The sequence below is a fragment of the Sarcophilus harrisii genome, chromosome 4 (assembly GCF_902635505.1).
Source record: "Sarcophilus harrisii chromosome 4, mSarHar1.11, whole genome shotgun sequence".
Lineage (NCBI taxonomy): Eukaryota > Metazoa > Chordata > Mammalia > Dasyuromorphia > Dasyuridae > Sarcophilus > Sarcophilus harrisii.
Genome location: NC_045429.1, coordinates 14,396,477 through 14,415,079, shown reverse-complemented (window position 1 = coordinate 14,415,079; position 18,603 = coordinate 14,396,477). Strand labels below are relative to the sequence as shown.

Sequence of the window (18,603 nt, the reverse complement as noted above, 5' to 3'; positions counted from 1 at the left end):
TACCTTACTCAGTCGAGGAGCATTTGTTAATGCCTCCTCTCGGACCCGACCTTTTGAGTCTTATTTCAAGACATTCCAGTTAACCAAACTCTTCTCTCTCACCGGGTTTTCTGGTCTCGCCGGTTCTAGAATGGCCTTCCTAGGCTTCTTTGCCTGGTCAGACCTTTTGAGTCTTATTTCAAGACATTCCAGTTAACCAAACTCTTCTCTCTCACCGGGTTTTCTGGTCTCGCCGGTTCTAGAATGGCCTTCCTAGGCTTCTTTGCCTGGTCAGACCAATCTCATCTCTAAAACCCAAAGGAAAAGCACGCCCTTCATACGAGCTTTCCCTGACATCTCATCAGCAAAGCTCTTCCACCTGGAGCTTCAGAGAGCATGCTCTTATACACCAACAGTGCATTATTTTGTATTAAAATTACTTACCCTCTTCCCTCACCCCAAATCCAGAACGTAAACTGCCTCCCCCTGAGGGATGGAGATAATTCTGCTTTCATGTAAGGCCTTGAAAATGTCACCGCACAAATTGGTTTGTGGGGCTCAGGCTGCCTCCCCCAGGTACATTACCTATCTGGCCAGCGATGACGGGCGGTCGCACAACAAGAAGTATCAGTTTGTCAAGCAGGAGGTGAAGAAATCGCACCACTGGCTCCAGCTGAGATGAATTCAGCGCTGAAATACTGCTTTTCAATTCATTTTCCAAGTTATTTTCCATGATCCTCATGTCTCCTATCCGCACTGGGAACATGTGCTCATCCAGAGCATTAACCAGAGCGAAGAACTTGTCCAAATAAGGATCCTGCAAGAGAGAAGGTCCCGGGAGCAGGTGATTGGTGCCTCCCGGCAGGCCTGGCTTCTGAGAATCCCTTCCCTAACGCCTCCTGGGAGCTCAGCCTGGGGACTTGGAAGGATCAGTCAGAGAGCTGGGGAAGGAAGGAAGGGACGGGCACAGATCAGAGGGAGAGGGAATGTGGTCGGCCCATTGGCTCCCTCTGGGATGTTCAGTCTAAGACTGTGATGTAAGGGGGGGTGCAGGGGCAGAGCAGAGAAGGGGGCATATTCAAGAAAGCCCCAGGAATAGGGAGGATTAAGAGGGAAAGATAACGAGCTTAATTTTACAAATGTTAAATTTAAGATGTTTACAAGACATCCGGTTGGAAATTCTGAAAGGCTTTTGGAAATGAGATCTTAGGGTAGGAAAGGCAGATTGAGAATCTTGAGCATGGAGATGGCAATGATGGCCATGAAGTGGAAGAGGTCACCAGCAGGATGCAGAGAGAAGACAAGAGGGTCCAGGACAGAAGTTGGAGGGGCACACAGGGTCAGAGGGCACGACCTTGAGGAGGATCCAGCAAAGGAGCACAAACTTCAAAGGAAGAAAGGGGAGAGCCTGGAAGTGGCAAAGTAGCGATGGATATTCCCCCTCCTTTGTCTCCTCTGCCAGGGAGCCAAGGAGAATGAATGAAGGGAGGGCCAGTCCTGGAAAGGGTGATGAGGGAGGCTGCGTCATCAGGAGGGAGCCAGGTTTCAGAGAAGTGGGAGAGGAACAGGTTCAAGAAAAGTCAGGATTCTATGGAAAAGGCAATCAGGAGGACCCGTGGAAGGACGAGTTGAAATCAGGATGAAAGTAGAGGGGGAGGGGAGTGAGGAATCAAGGAAGGGAGATGGGAGGGATCTGGGGTTCAGAGTCCAGAGGATGCGCCCCACTGGGTGGAGGGGACCACTGCTCCACCTTCCAGAAAAGAGGCTTCCCCGCAGCCCTGCACATGGGCCAGGGAGGTCCAGAGGCTGGTGTGCTCTCCTAGGAATCCACAGCTTGGGGCACGCTCCCTTGGGCTGTCAGCTCCTCCCGCCCCATCCAGACCCCCTCTCCTCCTGTAAGCCCCTTGAGGACGCGGACCACCTTCTGTTTGTCCCGGCACTCCCAGAGCCCATCACGGTGCCGTGCGCAGGAAGGCACCGCGTGTGTACTAACAAGGAGCTTTCCCTTCCCTAAGATCCTTGTTGTCAACAATGAGTCTTAGGAAGGTACAAATGAAGTTCAAGCTGCACACTCACCTGAGTGTGGATCGAAGACACAGCCACAACTTCCACGTTAAATACTCCCTTGTGATTATCCACCCACTTCATGCCGGGAAGAGGCACCTGTAACAGGTGAGAAGAACACCTCAGCTACGTTTAAGATACTCTCCACACACACAAATGCACAATCAGTACTCCCTCAGCATCCCACCTGTCCCCCACTCCCCTCTGCACTGGTCATGGCCCAGGCCTGGCACTCCACCTCCCCTCCATCTCTGCCTAAAAGTGCCCCTTCTGCAAAAGGCCTTTCTTCCCCACCTCCCCCCAGGTGTCTGCCAGCTGTGTCCCAGCAGAAGGAAGGCTCTCTTGGATCTCTAAGAGCGAGCACTACTTTCACCCATTTTTTGTATTCCCAGCACATCGCTCCTAGTACATAGTCAGCATCTAATGAATGTCCCTAGACTGGTCAGTGTGTGTGGGGGGAAAGAGTTCCTGGGGTCTATCAGCTGCTTGCCACAAGGACAACTTTTTACAAAGTGAGCGGGAGTGACTTTCTCTGTCACTCTGATGGGAGAAAGCCCACAAAAGCAAAGGGGCCACTTTCTCTTCCAAAATGGGATCCAGGTAAAATGATGTGGTCGTCTCTAAAGGAAAACAGGGAAACAAAGAAAAAGGACATGCTCTTGTAGGAATAAGGACCCACATGGGCAGAAATGTTTATAGCAGCCCTTTGGGCAGTGGCAAGGACCTGGAAACTGAGTGGAGGCCCTTCCATTGGGAATGGCTGAATGATTTATGGCACATGCACGTAATGGAATATAACTGTTCTATTAGAAATGATAAGTAGACTGATTTCAGAAAAGTCTAGAAAGTGCTGAGTGAAGTGAGTAGAACTAAGGGAATACTATGTAATAACAAGATCATGTGATAATCAATCTATAATGGACTTAGCTCTTCTCACAATGCAGTGAATTGGGGCAATTCCAATAGATTCAGGATGGAAATACCGTCCACATCCAGAGAGAGAGAACTATGGAGGCTAAATGTGGACTGTAGCATAGTGTTATCACCTTTTTTTTGTAGTTCATTTACTTTTTCTTTCTCATGATTTTTCCCCCCATTTGAACTGATTTTTTTTACACAACATGAAAAATATGGAATTACGTTTAAAAGAAATATACATGTATATTATATCAGATTGCTTGCTGTCTTGAAAAGGGACCAGGTAAGGGAAGGAGGGAGAGAGAAAAAAATCTGTAACACACAATCTTACAAAAATGAATGTTGAATAGCATTTGCATTCTTGCTGTTGTTCTTTGCTTGCATTTTTGTTTTTCTTCCCAGGTTATTTTTACTTTCTTTCTAAATCTGATTTTTCTTGTGCAACAAGATAACTGTATAAATATGTATACATATATTGCATTTAGCATATACTTTAACATGTTTAACATGTACGGGACTACCTGCCATCTAGGGGAGGAGATAAAGGGAAAGATGGAAAAAGTTGGAACAGAAGTTTTTGCAAGGGTCAGTGTTGAAAAATTACCCGTGCATATGTTTTGTCAATAAAAATCTATAATAATAATAATAAAATGAATGTTGAAAATTACTTTACATGTACTTTGGAAAAGTAAAATACTACTGTGGAAAAAAAAGTACCACGTACTGGCCAAACCCATTGCTGGAGACAAGTATCCATTAGGTACCTGTAGTGTGCCAGGGTGCCGTGCTAAGCCCTTTACAAATGTTATCCCACTGCACCCTCCCAGCAAGGTGTGCCAAAGGGAGTAGTCTGATTCTGCCCTCTCTACTGAGGAGCGAAGATGAGCCTTCTGCCTTCTTGGCCGAGGGGAGCAAGCTCTGCAGGTGCAGAGACTGTATGCACACAGCATCAGAACTGACAGATGGATTAAGTTTTGCTGAACTCTTTTTTCCTTCTTTAAAACAATTTAGTTCTTCATATACTAAGTAGAGAATGAGGGAAAAGGACACGAAAACAAAAAGCAGCAAAGGAAATTTCACAAGATGAGCTCCACGTTGCCAAGTGATTCCCTTTTCTCTCTGGAGGCGTCCGTCGGGTTAGAAGTGGGCCCTGATTTGTCTCGCTGTTTTAATGACGAGGAAGTGTCTAAGAGGAGGCAGGCCAAAGCCTCGTGCCCCGCTTCTGACGTCCTCAGCCTGCCTTTCCAGAGCTGCCTTAGCCCAAATGAAGAATGTGTTTTCTACTTAAGGCTCTTTTGGTGAAGTACGTGTTAGATGAGAAACTCAGGACTAAAAGAAAAGGAAGCTAGGAATTCGCTTCATCCAAAGGGATGTTCCCTGGAAATTAGGTTTTGTAACCAATTATGTTATCGTTACCCATTTTCATCACAATTTATTTTGAATTTAGGTCAATCACTTTAAGCTCTTTAGCCCTTTCCACTTTTAGCTGACTCAGAAAGACACAGACATGTAGGAGCTTGTGACACTTTCCTGAAGTGAACAGTCCTCCCACTTCTATGCTTCTCCCTGGTCGGAGTTTTCACAGATTGTCCACAACACCAGCCCGTGGCCCCGCAGCCCCGGCCAGTGCAAAGTGTCAGAGGAAAAGCTTCTGGGATGAGCCGAATGGCCGACCCAGGCCCCTCAGCCAGGGCAGCCGGCTCACTGCCCAGCAGCACCCTGTGCAGGGAAGGCCACAGAAACTCATTGAGATTGTCTGCCCGGGCAGAAAGGGGAAGGTTGTCGCCCTAAGGAGCGGAGAAGTCCTCACACAAATGAAATCACACACCCTCAAAGAATGACGTATCATTTGTTTCAGAATATGACCTTCTTCAGCAAACAGCCAAACAGAAAACTGTCCATATATCCTGTGGGTTTTTACTTCTTTCTTAACGTCTTTAGTTTATGGACATGAGAGATACTGACCTCAGGAGAGAGCACTGAGTAGGCCTGGGGTGGCTTTTCCAAGGAGACGGGCAAGCAAAACTGACCAGTCTTCAACCGTCCATTCTGAAGCATCGGGATCCACTTTAAAGGAAATGTTATCTTAAATATCAGTCTACATTAGAAAAGACCCTATTCATATGACAGAATATTATCTAGCACAAAGGAGATCTGTCTTGGCCTGACCTTAAAAAATTTTATTTAATGAAAACCCAAAATGATGGTTCTAAAATGGCTTCTCACAGGAGAGGAGCCTAGGATATGGTGGTTATAGATATAAGACTCGTGACCTTGAAAAAAAGGAATCTTTTCTTCTTGAAAACATTAATTATTGCACCCAGTAATAGATTTCATAATTCTTTTTTTTTTTCTTTTTTGCTGAGGCAATTGGAGTTAAGTGACTTGCCCAGGGTCACACAGCTGGGAAGTGTTAAGTGTCTGAGGGTAGATTTGAACTCAGGTCCTCCTGACTTCAGGGCTGGTGCTCTATCCATTGCTCCACCTAGCTACTCTAAGTTCATTATTCTTAATGCATAATACTTCTTCCTGGGTGATAATTACTAGACAGAATGCACTTACTGTATAGCCGACGGGCGTCTCAAGCGGGGTATTTTGTTTCTGCTGACAGCTCACGTGATAGAAAGTAAAAAGCAGATGGTGGTGGTCAGTTAAGGTGGCAGGAAGTTTAACTTTAATTTCTTCATGGAAATCTGGGGATCTTAACAGACAAACAAAGAAGCCTCCATTAGAAATCAGCAACACAGAACAAATGCAATGTCTACTTCAAAGTCACTCCTGATTATTCATATCATTTATAATGATATTTTTATTTATATGTTGATCTTGACACAAAGGAAACAAAAGGAAAGACACTTTCTTATACACAGATATTTCACTCCTAAATTTTATTTTTATAGCGTTTGGACTTCTGAAAATTAAAAAAAAAAAATAAGATTTTAAAATTATTCCTCAATATTCCTTTCAGAAGAGTTCGGGGAAAGACATTTTTACATAAAAGCAGCTTTGGGTGAGGTATGCTGTACATTCTTTTTTTTTCTGGAAGATAAGAGGCACTGTCATCCCATGATTACTGTAAACTAATTCCTTCTTCTACAATAATGAACAGTTAAAACGCAATAAACCCATCAGCTCTGAGGTCCTCACAGCTTAGTCTTGCTCCCAGTTGCTATAATAGTCACCAATTTTCCTGCTAAGCTCTTATGGTAACTGGCCAGGGATTCTGTGTCTGAGAGGAGAAGCTTGGGATATTTTTAAGCCTTGTTGACCTCCATGACTGTTAAGATGTCAGAATTTGGAGCAGATGCTGAACATCATAGACTTCACGTCCATAATCACTGTACTCTTTTGCTCCAGGGTTACATAGATAAAATAAGACTACTGTGGACTCAAGCAAGATTTCTGGCCCTAATTGACCAATACCCATCAAGCTCCTACACAGAAGAGCCTCTTGTTCTAATCTTACCAAGACTTATTCCCTCTGGTTTCAGATGCTTCCATATTAGAATTGAACTGGGAAAAACATCCCTTAAAGTCCTCACTGGCCTAGAACATCCTTTCTTCCAAACTGGCATTCTCCCACTCCAGATATCCCTCAACCTTTGCTTCCTCCACTCCGGCTCCCACGCTGCTCAGCATTCATGGAAAATGGTCATGTATTCAAACTGAGCACACCTGCCACACGTCTACTGAACTTCTCACTGGCCAACCCTCACTACAGTGAGTTGGCCACCATTCAATTCACGTCCACAAGGCTTTACTTATGAAGCACCCAGTAGGTAATGGACATTGTTAAGAGAAAAATCAACCAAACACCAAGAACTGGCCCTCACCTTACAAATCCTTCTATTCTGTTTATTATTATTATTATTATATTAATTATTATATTATTTTATTAATATTATCTATTATTCTATCTATTTTATTCTATTAATTCTTCTATTCTAATCCTTCTATCTACCTTCTCATGAGGTTCTAAACCTTTTCCTCTCTTTTCCACCCAACTCTGGCTTGGGACCCCACATGTACCAGCAGCAACCTGCACTCCTGCTCCCCCAGAAGATAGCCCCCCATTCTAGCTGCAGGGCAGCCCAAAACTAGATGCTGGATCCCATTTCCAAGACTTTGTTCCACTCATCTTGTCTTGTACATTCACTTTCTCACTCTGTGCTGTCTCCTTCCCAGACTTACAAACAAGCTCAAATCTAATGAAGCTCTCCCTTGACCTTCCTATACTACTGAATTTTTCATTCTTTCTAACTCTCTGCATCTGATGTCTATATTGTTGCATCTTGTAATATGGTTTCTGACCTTGCTCTTCTCTAATCACTACATTCACTGGCCTTTTGTCAGTCTTTATGTACCCCATCTTTTGACTAACACAACCTCAAAGATCAAATAAGATATGGATCCTAATGACTCGAAGCAAAGGCTAAAAATATCTTATAATAAAGAGAGGTTATCGGTCAGAGAAAAAAGATTATTTCTTATTAGGAAAAATCAAAAAAAGAACTCGTTGTCTCTGAGATGGGCCTGCAAGTGTGGGCAGAATCCTCATAATTTAGGCAGAAAAACAGTAGAAGCAGGAAATCCCAACACCTACTTAAAAAAGAACCAAGACATGGTCCACTTGAGCTCAAACACGGGAGACAGAGAAGGTAGGGCAGGAAGGATAGAGCAGGGACCAGGCAATGGAAACTCTCCAATGTCAGGTGAAGGATTCTGGACTTTACTAAAAAAGAAAGGAATCTGTAAAAGTTGTTCCATTATGGACCGGTGTAAAAGCTGTAAACTAGAAAGACTAGTCTGACCACAACCCACTGGACAGACTAAGTAAGAAGACTATGGAAGAGTGAGTTGAGAGAAGAGGCGGGGGGGCCGAGTTGGGATGATGGTTGTGGGAAGGGAAAGGTGGCCATGAGCCACAGAATTGGTGGAACAGGTGAGTCCTTCTGCCCACGAATGGGGATAAAGGAAACGAGAATACCATAAAGTAACTGGTAGAATGAAAGTAAAATGAACTGAAATCTCAAAGCTGTATCTCAAGTTGCTGGCACAGAAAGAGATGGAGAACATGAAACACACCTCCCCGAGCTGCTTTTAGGAAAAGATGGTCTTTCCCTCCTTTCTGAAAGATCTACTGAGGAATACTTTTTAACCATTTTGAGAAAGGTTTTCATTGACAGGGTTGCAGGAAACACTGTGATGGCTCGGTGGCTCGGTGGTTAAGAGTGGTTAGGTGAGTTCAAATCCTGGCTGTGTGATCCTGGTGCAGTCACTCTGGCTGCCTTTGTTTCCTTAATTATAAAATAAGGATAATAATAGCACTGACTACCCGGGATTGCTGTGAGGGCCAAAGGAAAACTCCGCTTTTATAGGAAGCTTTTCTCTATTCCTCGTAATGCTTCTTAGTGCCTTCCTTTTGCTATTTATTTCTAATATATCCCATTAAGGGCTGATTTCTACACTGTTATTCGCACTATCAGACTGAGCTCCTTAAAGACGGGGAATACCTTCTGCCTTTCTTTGTATCCCTGGAGCTCAGCTCAGTGCCTGGCACACAGTAGGTGCATAATCATTATTTGTTGACTATTTGTAAAGTGCTTTGCAAACCTGCAAGCATTATGTAAATGTATGCACTGGTGGGAGGCTGCTTGGCTCGGGAAGGCAGAAGACAGACTAGTCCTGGGCCCGAAAGAATGAGCACAAGGACAGAAGGGATTTAGCAGCCCAGAGATCCAGGAGAGCAGAGGGAGGGAGCTGTCAGGAGAGAAGGGGAGGGACTGGGGAGGATGTCCGTGAGAGGAAGGACTGCAACTATGGAGATGCACAGGGCACATGCCTTCGGTCTGGGAAAGGGAAGCTCTGAGCTCTGAGAAGGAAGAGAGAGCGGAGAGGAGCCCAAGGGAGAGAGTCGGGGGATGAGAGCGTGGAGAGTTTCCATGGGGAGAACATGGGAGCTGGAAAAGTCTAGGAATTATCGGGCTCACACTGGGAGCTGAAGGTCATGTTCTTCTGGAGGACATGATGTGGGATGACAACAGAGAAAAAGCCAAGGGGACAAGAAAGATTTAGGAAAAGTCCATTAGTATTCAGTAGTCCTGCCGTGGCCCCAAAGCAGAGGGTCAGAGATGGACAGAAGCAGAGGTGACCCAGGGAAGTCAGGAACCGAACAACAGACTCTGAGATGGGAGGGAATGGAGTCCAATTCACCATTTGACAAGTGAGGAAACTGAGGCAAAACTGCCTGCCCAAGGTTACAAAGCTGGGAAGTATCAGAGGCATCTCTTTCTGACTCCAACGTCACCACTCTATCCAATGCACCACACAGTCACTCGGAGGGAGAAAAGACCTTAAAGGTTGAGACACATCGGATGTGAAATCTGATAGGCCGTTAACTACCGATGAATAAAAGATATGATCACAGCATCCAAGGTCTGGCTAAAGTCAGACAATTTGAATGTGGAGAGGACTTGGTAAGCACAATGGTTATCTCCCCCAGCAATGCTCGGCCACCAGAGAGTGGGGGATTCAAAACTGCCGTGAGGGGAAAAAGGGAATCAGTGGGTACCTACAGGAGGGAAATCACAAGCACGACATCAACTTTCTAGAATCTGGCACATTCAATGAGGCACAACATACAGAAAACACAGGGAAGGCTGGATAATCATGTTAATGAGGAAGTACTTGGGAAGAAGGGGACTTTGAGAGAAAGCATCTGAATCTGTACCTGTTGTGATACACTACAGCTGTGTAGGCTTCCTTTGAAAATTCTGAACAGCTGGATTTGCCAAAGATCACCTGGAACGAATAACAATGGGCAGTTGAAATTGTGTCATCACAAAGTGGAACGTTTCATGGCTACGCGGGAGAGGCTCGCCGGGTCGTGGCTGCCGGGTCCGCAGCCTCGTCGTCAACATGAGAACATCGGACCGACTTACGAAACCTTGTCATCAACTCATGGTTCTCCAAGTGGCCGTTCCCGGGCAATTTAAATGGCCACCAAAAATCCTTTGGGTTTTATTGCAATCTAATGAGGGGCAAGAAGCTACTCATCTTTTCTCCACTTTATATTTCATTACAAAAGTAAGTTTTAATTTATGTAACCAGATACACAGGTTTGACTAGAAGGCCCATTCCAACGCCATGACTCAAGGAAACGCTGAGTGTGCCCTCAATTTGAGACAAATGTGCCCCATTTTGGTGAGGTAACACTGAAGGTTACTGAGCCTAGATAAGTGTGGTTTTGAGTAAAATATGGATAAACCAGTGAGATAATAAAGGACAAGAAAGTTTCTGTGTGGAGCCCTTTAAGTGCAAAGGCAGCCATCTGCGAGGGAAGAAATTCAGCTTAAAGAGCAGGGAATGCTGAGGCAGAAGGCCAGCCCATCACCATTCACAGGCCACAGCCCATTGGGCCTGACTGCACCCAGGAGCGGGATTTGGGTCACGGAACTTTGCTGGTCTGTTTCCTGGTCTACAAAAGGAAGGGCGGGGCAGACGACCTCTCAGGGGTACCAGTCCAAAATTCCCCTGCTAATGATGCTCCCTGGGCAATGTGAGCAATCTGACTTGTACGTCTAAGCACAGGTAATCGGAAAACTGAATGAGCAGCCAAGCCCTCTCTGGAGGCCAGCAGGCAGGACATCAGTGTCGTGGAGGAGGCGCACACCGAGATCGGCTGGCCACGTCCCCTTGTGTCCCCATGACATCGGCGGTGAGCCAGGCAAGCTCTGTCTGGTGCCCATGAGCCAGTGGGGAAGTTAGGTGGAGAAGCGGCTGCACTGTGTGGGTTCTGGGGACAGAGTTCAGCCTGTCTGTAAACCCATGACCACTTACCTCCCCCGGAAGTCATGTGAATCAATAAGCTGTCCTGTCATGGGCTAGAGAAGGAAAGGAGGCCGCCAAGCACCGACACCTAAAGAGGGCAGGGACCTGGTGTCCAGCCAAGGGGAAGAGAGGGGATTGGGGGGAGCCGGCCGTTGATCCTGCCTCCTTCATGACTCCTAGGTTGGGAGCAGACACAACACACGACAACCCCACAGAATATACTTCCCCCAAAAAAGCCACATGCCTCCTATTTTATAGATGAGGAAACTGAGTCAGGGAGAGGGGATAGTGATGTTACTAAGAGGCAGAACCTCCAGAAAATGGAGCTCACACTCACAGGTGGAACTCACACTTGTATATATTTTCACTGGCACAAAAATAATATTCCATCCAAAAACATGAACACAAATTATACATAATTAGAGTGCGATTAAATGGTTCTACTTCTGTTCATGACTGCTTGGCAGGAAAATGGTGAACATGTCCAGGCTCACCATACCATGATCACACTTGAAGGTGATGCTGAATGAATTTCTCTCCATCTTTCACATTTAATATTTGCAGGATTACACATAATCTAGATATTATCTATAACAATATAGACTTCCTAACCCTGGAACTCTCATCAACATTTTCCAAATCATTTAAGCAAACAGCAAAGTGATATGGATTTGAGGCACTAAAATAAATAACATTTCCAGGCACAAGTCTGACACGTGAAGGTGTGGAATGGTTCCCACTCCTGCCTGTGGCTCTTTCTCTAGGAGAGTCTGTCCAGCTTGGAGCTGTCGGCCCCTGCTTCTCTTACCCTCAGCCTTCTACTTCAGCAGCGTGATGGAACATCTGGCCTGGGCAGATGAGACAGGTCCAACAGCTGGCCAGAGTGAAAAGCAGCTTCTGAGCACTTCTCAAGCCTTTCCCATTCATTCATTCATTGAATCTCTACTGACTGCTTCTAAGGTGCCAAGTTGAGGGATCCAAAGCTCAAGACAATAGAGTTTCTGTCCACCAGAGACCAGAAGCAGTGCAGAAATGGGAAGCAAAAGGGGAAGGGGAGCAGATGGAAATGAGGCAGGTTAGGATAGAATGTCCCAAAGAGAGCACAGGGTCAAATGAAACTTGGTCACCTGGCACCCTGGCAAGAAAAGAGGTGCTGACCCTAGAGCTGGCCCTCTTAATTCAGTTCCACAAATACTGATTAACCTTCTAGATGGTAAGGGGCCAGGCTACAAGAGCCAAAAAGAACCAATCCAGGCCTCAAGGCTTTCACTTGTGTGCAAGGACACAAATAACTTTAAAAAAAAAAAAAAAAAAAAAAAAGCCAGGTCTGAACCAAAAGAGGTAAAGTGACTCCACAAGAAAGAGAGCCTGGGCCAATGGCATGAGGAAGGTGCTTGCACACCTGAGATTTGGGGGAACCATTGTGTAAGTGCTGTGCACAGGCACATGATGTTGTAATTGAGGGGCAGCAAACAGATTGGTGTGAAGAAGGAGAATACATGAGGGACAAGAGGGAGAAAATAAGATAGAGAATAAGCATTTATTAAGTGTCTACTGTATACAAGACATACCGATCACTTCACATCTTAGCCTCATGACAACTAGCACATAGGTACTATTTTTATCCCCATTTCATAGGTAAAACAATTGAGGCAGACAGCGATGAAATGGCCTGCTCATTGTCAACAACTAGGAAGTGTTTGCAGTCACATTTGAACTTGGGCTCTTCCAACTCCAGGCCCAGCACTCCATCCACAACATTACTTATGTATTTATAATATCTTATGTTTATTACAATACAAACACATTTAAATTAAAATAATTATATAAATAGTGGTGCAGTGGATAATGGTTGGCCTGAAGACAGAAGACTCATTTTTTTTGAGGTCAAACACTTACAAGCTGTGTGACTTGACAAATCACTTAACCCTGTTTGCCTCAGTCTTCTCATTTATAAAATGAGCTGGAGAATGAAATGGCAAATCACTCCAAGATCTCTACCAGGAAAACCCCAAATGGAGTTACATAGATTGGAATACACCTAAAAAAGAACTCAATAGCAAACATTTATTTCTTATTTTCTTATTGAGAAATAATAAGAAATCAGACAAAAACAGTAAATGGGAGCTAGAATGTTAAGGGCTTTAAATATTAGGTTGGGGTCATAATTTTATCCTAGAAATAAAGGAAACCATGAATGATTTTGGGCAGTGACAATATTATCAGGTCTGTACTTTGGGCAGAGACAGAGTGGAGAAACAGAAGAGTAGAAAGATGGAAAGGCTATTGCTAAAGCCTGTCATCTTTACTTGGGCAGCATCTCCTGACTGGTCAGTTTCATCCATGCAGCAACCCTGGTCGGTTTCACCCATGCAGCACCCCTGGTCATTTTCATCTCTGCAGCATATCTGGTCATTTTCATCTCTGTAGCATCTCTGGTCAGTTTCATCCCTGCAGCATTCTTGGTCAATTTTACCTGTGCAGCATCTCTGGTTAGTTTCATCCCTTCAGTATTCCTGGTAGGTTTCACTTGTGCAGTATTCCTGGTCAGTTTCACTTATGTAGCATCCCTGGTCAGTTGCATCCCTGCAGCATTCCTGGTAGGTTTCACTTGTGTAGCATCTCTGGTCAGTTGCATCCCTGCAGCACCCCTGGTCAGTTTCACCCATGTAGCATCCCTAGTTGGTTTCATCCCTGCAGCACCCCTGGTCATTTTCATCTCTGCAGCATCTCTGGTCAGTTTCATTCCTGCAGCATTCTTGGTCGGTTTCACCTGTGCAGCATCTCTGGTTAGTTTCATCTCTGCAGCATTCCTGGTGGGTTTCACTTGTGTAGCATCCCATGTCAGTTGCATCTCTGCAGCACCTCTGGTCAGTTTTACCTCTGAAGCATCTCTTGAATGTGCCCCTTTCCTCCCTCTGACACTGCCCTTCCCTTGGTACAAACCCTCATTCGTTAACAGCTGGACTACTGCCATAGCTTCTGGGGTCAGTCTGCTCCAAGGCTCTCCCTACTGAAGCACATCCTTCACTCGATCATTAAAAGCTTCAGGTTGACCACGTCACCCTGCCCATACTCAATAAATTTCAGTGGCTCTCTATAGCAGTCTGGCATTCCAAGCCCTCCTTCTGCCTTTCCAGTCTTATTACACCTCCTTCGACCTACACTCTGAGCCTGTGCCACTGGTCTCCTCTTCATCAATCAAGACCCTTCAGCTCTTGGCTCTGGGCATTTTCTCTGGTGTCCCTCATGCCTGGAATGCCCTCTCTGCTTTGTTCTAATTACTAATCTCTCTGTCTTCCTTTAAGTCTCACCTGAAATCCCACCTTCTCAAGGAAGGTTTCCCCAATTCTTCTTAAACCTAGCACTCTTCCTCTATTAATTATTTCCTATTAATTCTGTATATAATTGTGTGCATGTTGCCTCTTCCATTAGAATGGAAGCTTATTGCCTCTTTTTGTATAGCCTGTGTTTAGCAGTACCTAAGATATAGTAGGTGCTTAATAAATGTTGCCTGAAAGACTGAAATAGGGAAACCAGTGACAAGACAGGTAATTAGGCCTGAATTAGGATAGAATGTAGAAAAGGGATCATAGAGGGAGCTTTGACAATACTTGGTCATTGATTGCATAAGAAAGGGAAGAGGGCAGGATCAAGAAGAGATCCAGGGTTCCTACAAGATCACTGGCATCAAAAGAGCAATAATCATTATATTTTCATAGTTTTAGGATTTACAACATCTTTTATATGCATCACGTAATTGGTTCTTTGGGAACATGTGGCAAAATGGGGGCAACTGTCATCACCACAATGAAACTGAAACCCAACACCCACTCCTGCTCTGTACTGCCCTAAAAGGAAGAGATTTGAGGAAAAGATGGATGGAGATCTGGTAGGTGACTACCAAACATTCAGCCTTTGGTGTGGGCCTGAAATTCCAGGGAAAAAAGTGCAGGCGGGTAGAAAATATAGGAGCAACATGGGACTTTATTGCAGCAGATAGTATAGAAAGAGCAGAGGTAGAGAGAGGGAGAGGGAGAGGGAAAGAAAGAGAGAATGTGTAGAAATAGTGGAGGGAAGAGAGGGGGAGAGAGAAAAGTGGAAGTCCCAGGACAGAGCTATGGAGACCAGTCACAGCAAAGGAGACTCCCAAGGAGCTTCTAGACAGGGAAGGACAAGGGCATCAGAAGCCAAAGGGCTGGGAGCCCTGTGGACAACAAGTCACCAATTGAAACATTTAGGGGAGAATAGTCCAAGGACATGAAACTCAAGTTGACAGATTAGGGGAGCCAGGCTCCCCTGTGTGCTGAAGGGGGAGGGAGAACTGGGTACATGTACAAGGAGCAGGGAGCCTGGGAAAGGCAAGAAGGAAGTGAGGGGCAAGTTTCTGAGGAGCCAAGCAGCCAGAATCTCAAGGGGAAGAGCCAGCTGGGGGAAGCATGAGCACCACGGGCCTCCAAGTCTAAGATGGGGGAGACAGCTCCTACTGGGCAGTGAGGCTCTCATAAAGATCAGGTCACACTAATCTGTAGGAAGCCCATTCAGGATGTCTGGGGAACCTCCCTGAGGGGCTTCCCAGGCCCCCAGAAGTGAGCAGAGAAGACAAATGAGGATGTGAACGCAGAACCAAAAAACGCTGAGAATGAACGCTTCCCCAAGATTAGATGGAAGTGAGCTTCTCATGTTCCCTCCCTTTCAAAATGTAAAAGTACACACCAAGAAATTATGACCACTCAGCAAAAGGGTCCATTTCCTGGCAGCCCCGGGCAAGCGCAAGTCCCCCTTCTATGGTGACAGCACCAGACATTTACTCTGAGGGCGACAGAGGCCTTTCTGGAGATTCCCTCACTTAAAGCTTTCTCTTTTACAAAGGAGCTCGCAGATGTACAGACCCCCACTATGGAAGTAGAAGTATGATTATTCTCATTTTCCAGATGAGCCAATTTAAGTACAGACCAGTTAAAAAGTCACACAACTAGTGAGTGACAGACATCAGGAGACTTTGAACCCAGCTCTGTCTTCATTGTCCCCACCCTCCTGGTGGAAAGGCTTCTCTGCCGACTGCCCACAAACCCGACACTTTCTGCACTGGGGCTGTTGCCACGGTTATTCCCTCTTCCCATGGGACTCCTCCCTGATGTCAAAAGAAATTGTTCTCCTCCAACACTCATGAACTTTTTTGACTTCCATATACCAAGGACTCTCAGAAATACCTTGCTTGGTGAACAAATGGAACCACCATTTGTGGTTACATGAAAACCACATGTTTCACATGTAAATGTTTAACAACCACCCCCCTTTGGCCCCATGTTTAAGTTTAATCTGCAATACTGTCATTTTTTCCATGATTTTCTTCAGTCTGGATAATCAAGAAAACCAATATTTGCCAGTTTCTGGGATGTCAATGTTCCCACTGAAAATCAGACAGCCAGGAGCCGGCAAGGCTGGCTCCGGCACGCCCGTATGGATGAGCCATTCCTTCATGACCCAGTGCCAGTGGAACCCCAGAATCATGGGCTCTCGGCTTTCCAAGGGCCTCAGATGACATTTGGTCCAGAATCACAGAATGTCTCGCCGGGGCCTCAGAGGATATCTGGGCCAAAGGACAGGTGACCAAGGACTCTAAGACAAAAACCAATGTGAGGCCATTCCAGATCTCCCTAAAAAGCCCCCGTGGAGGGGTGAGCCACTCCTCTACCTCTGGCCATAACCTATGGCCTCATCTACTGCTCTGTTCCCTACCCAGCATCCTTCAGTTCAGGCAAATAGAATCTGTCATTCCTAAATGTGCCCCTCACTTGACGACCCCCCACCTCTGTTCCATCTGGGAATGCCCTCCCACCCTAACTCCCCTGACCCTCTCCCTGCACAGTCTTAAATCAAGCCCTTCCCAATGTTCCTAGCTTACCCTTTGAGAGCGCTCGTAAGAGGCTCATGCTACAATTAACTGCAGATGACTTCTCTCCCCAACTATTATAAACCCCTTGGGTAAGACGCCATCTAACCTTGGTCATCGCTGTATTTCCCTGCAGCATGGAGACCAGTCGATAAATATTTGTTGAATGAATGAATATTTAACTTGGTTTGGAAATAGACATGTCTAGATCCACACAAAAAGTTCTATACTTCACCATTTGTGATGGATAATTTCAGTTTGAGTTTTGGGGCTCCTATCCAAGTGTGAGAAAACAAAACCACAGCTAGATAGCAGAGGAGGGCAAACAAAACCCATTCCTTACCGGCATAGCATTGCTTGGATCCTCTCCATACATGAACTGGACTTTCACAGTAATGTTTCTGGCAGAACCTTGCCGGTTGGCAAAATTGAGGCTTTGAGGGTACACGTAGAGGAGATTCCTGTGAAGGCAATGATGCAAAAGACTCTGAGTTTTCACACAAAGAAAAAAAAATCACTAAGCTTTCTTTAAAAAAAAAAAATGACTCGAATAATCATAAATCAAAACGAGCAGGGATTCCTGTACTAGTTTGAAGTTTAAGAGATGGCTATGACTCCAGCCAATACCATCTAATAAACTGATTTCTTATAGTTATTTCTAGATCATTGCAAGTTCTTCAAAACAAATTTTCCCAAAGGTCCTATTTATAAGATATGCCATTAACTAATAATGAATAACTTGATGGGAACAGATGATAACTTACGCCTTGAGAGATTAAAGTCTCATTTTCATTACCTTATTTCAATGAGTTAAAAAAACAACAACACTCAAACCCAGAAATCTGAGGCTGGAAAGTAGAAGTTTCCAAATGATAAGGACCTAGTCATTAAAGGCAGGTCTGATTTCTGCAGCAATGACATTTCAGATAATGTTACTTGTTACTTAGACAATGTTACTTGTTGCTTAGACAATATTATTTGTTACTTAGGCAATGTTACTTATGTTGTAGTAATACATGTTATCTATTGTCAATAAAACAATCTTATAGGTCCTAAGATCACAACTGAATCTAGGAATCTAGGAATGGAAGGGGAGAAGGCATTGGAGAAGTGCCGTCACTCATTCTGAGAGGAGACAACCACAAACCAGTGTCCTCAGCAATCAGGGCCAGGGTGGCTGTTCTGCCTCCGATCCAAGGACGCAGAAGGGAGGTCTAGCATCAGAGACAAGGAAGCCAAGATTTGGAGGAGGGACAATGGTCCTAAAAAGGTCATGGTCAGTCAGTGATGAGTCAACACCCAGCCAGGTGCATGCAGCCGCCTCCCGCCCCCCCAGAGGAGAATGCCAGGAGCTTCTTGCTGTCCAAGGACAAATTGAATTCTGCTGCCTTCTTGTAGAGGGGGCTTCTAGGTGGCGGCTCCTGGAGAAAGGCGAGAAGGATCTTTCTCTCATAATGGTGCTCTCCACCACTCTTTGTGCCCACGTGGGAGGGAACCAGAGACTTTCAGGGACATATCTGGGCCAGGTTAAGGAACCTGCCAATCACTCCATGGATGACGACTCATCAGAAGCTCCAGGAGCATCAGGCCCATCCAGGAGGGCCATTGGTACATCCTCTCAACATCCTAGAGATGGCAAACCCTGGGAAGACAGAGCTATCTTTTTGTTCTTATTTGTATCCCCAGGGCTTGGAACACTATAGGCACTTAGTAAATGTTTATTAGATTGATGAGCTTAATTGAGGGAGCAAAACTGCTACAGGTTGGGGACTGAGGTTCTCAGTGGAAGCATTTGTTAGCAGAAATCCACTTAACTTTGGATTCACAAATCCCCCTCAGGCCTCTGGTGTGTACAAGAGCAGCGCCATCAGGGGCGTTCTGCTGGAGCCTCTGTGCCACCCATGCTTAGGCGAAGG

General features: G+C 45.3%; 1 protein-coding gene across 6 annotated transcripts in view; it reads right to left on the bottom strand.

Annotated features, from left to right (window-relative positions):
• DOCK7 (dedicator of cytokinesis 7) overlaps positions 1-18,603 on the bottom strand; it is a 150,827-nt gene that overhangs the window by 46,719 nt on the left and 85,505 nt on the right. For 5 of the 6 annotated variants that reach the window (XM_031968986.1, XM_031968987.1, XM_031968988.1 and 2 more), the window contains exons 15-20: positions 17,031-17,148; positions 9,692-9,762; positions 5,524-5,662; positions 4,927-5,028; positions 2,056-2,142; positions 565-796 (exon numbers count right to left, since the gene is read on the bottom strand). In XM_031968986.1, the coding sequence (XP_031824846.1) occupies positions 565-796; positions 2,056-2,142; positions 4,927-5,028; positions 5,524-5,662; positions 9,692-9,762; positions 17,031-17,148 (749 nt within the window). Of the gene's footprint in view, positions 1-564; positions 797-2,055; positions 2,143-4,926; positions 5,029-5,523; positions 5,663-9,691; positions 9,763-17,030; positions 17,149-18,603 lie in introns of those variants that run through there. The other variant, XM_031968991.1, reaches the window with a different exon arrangement.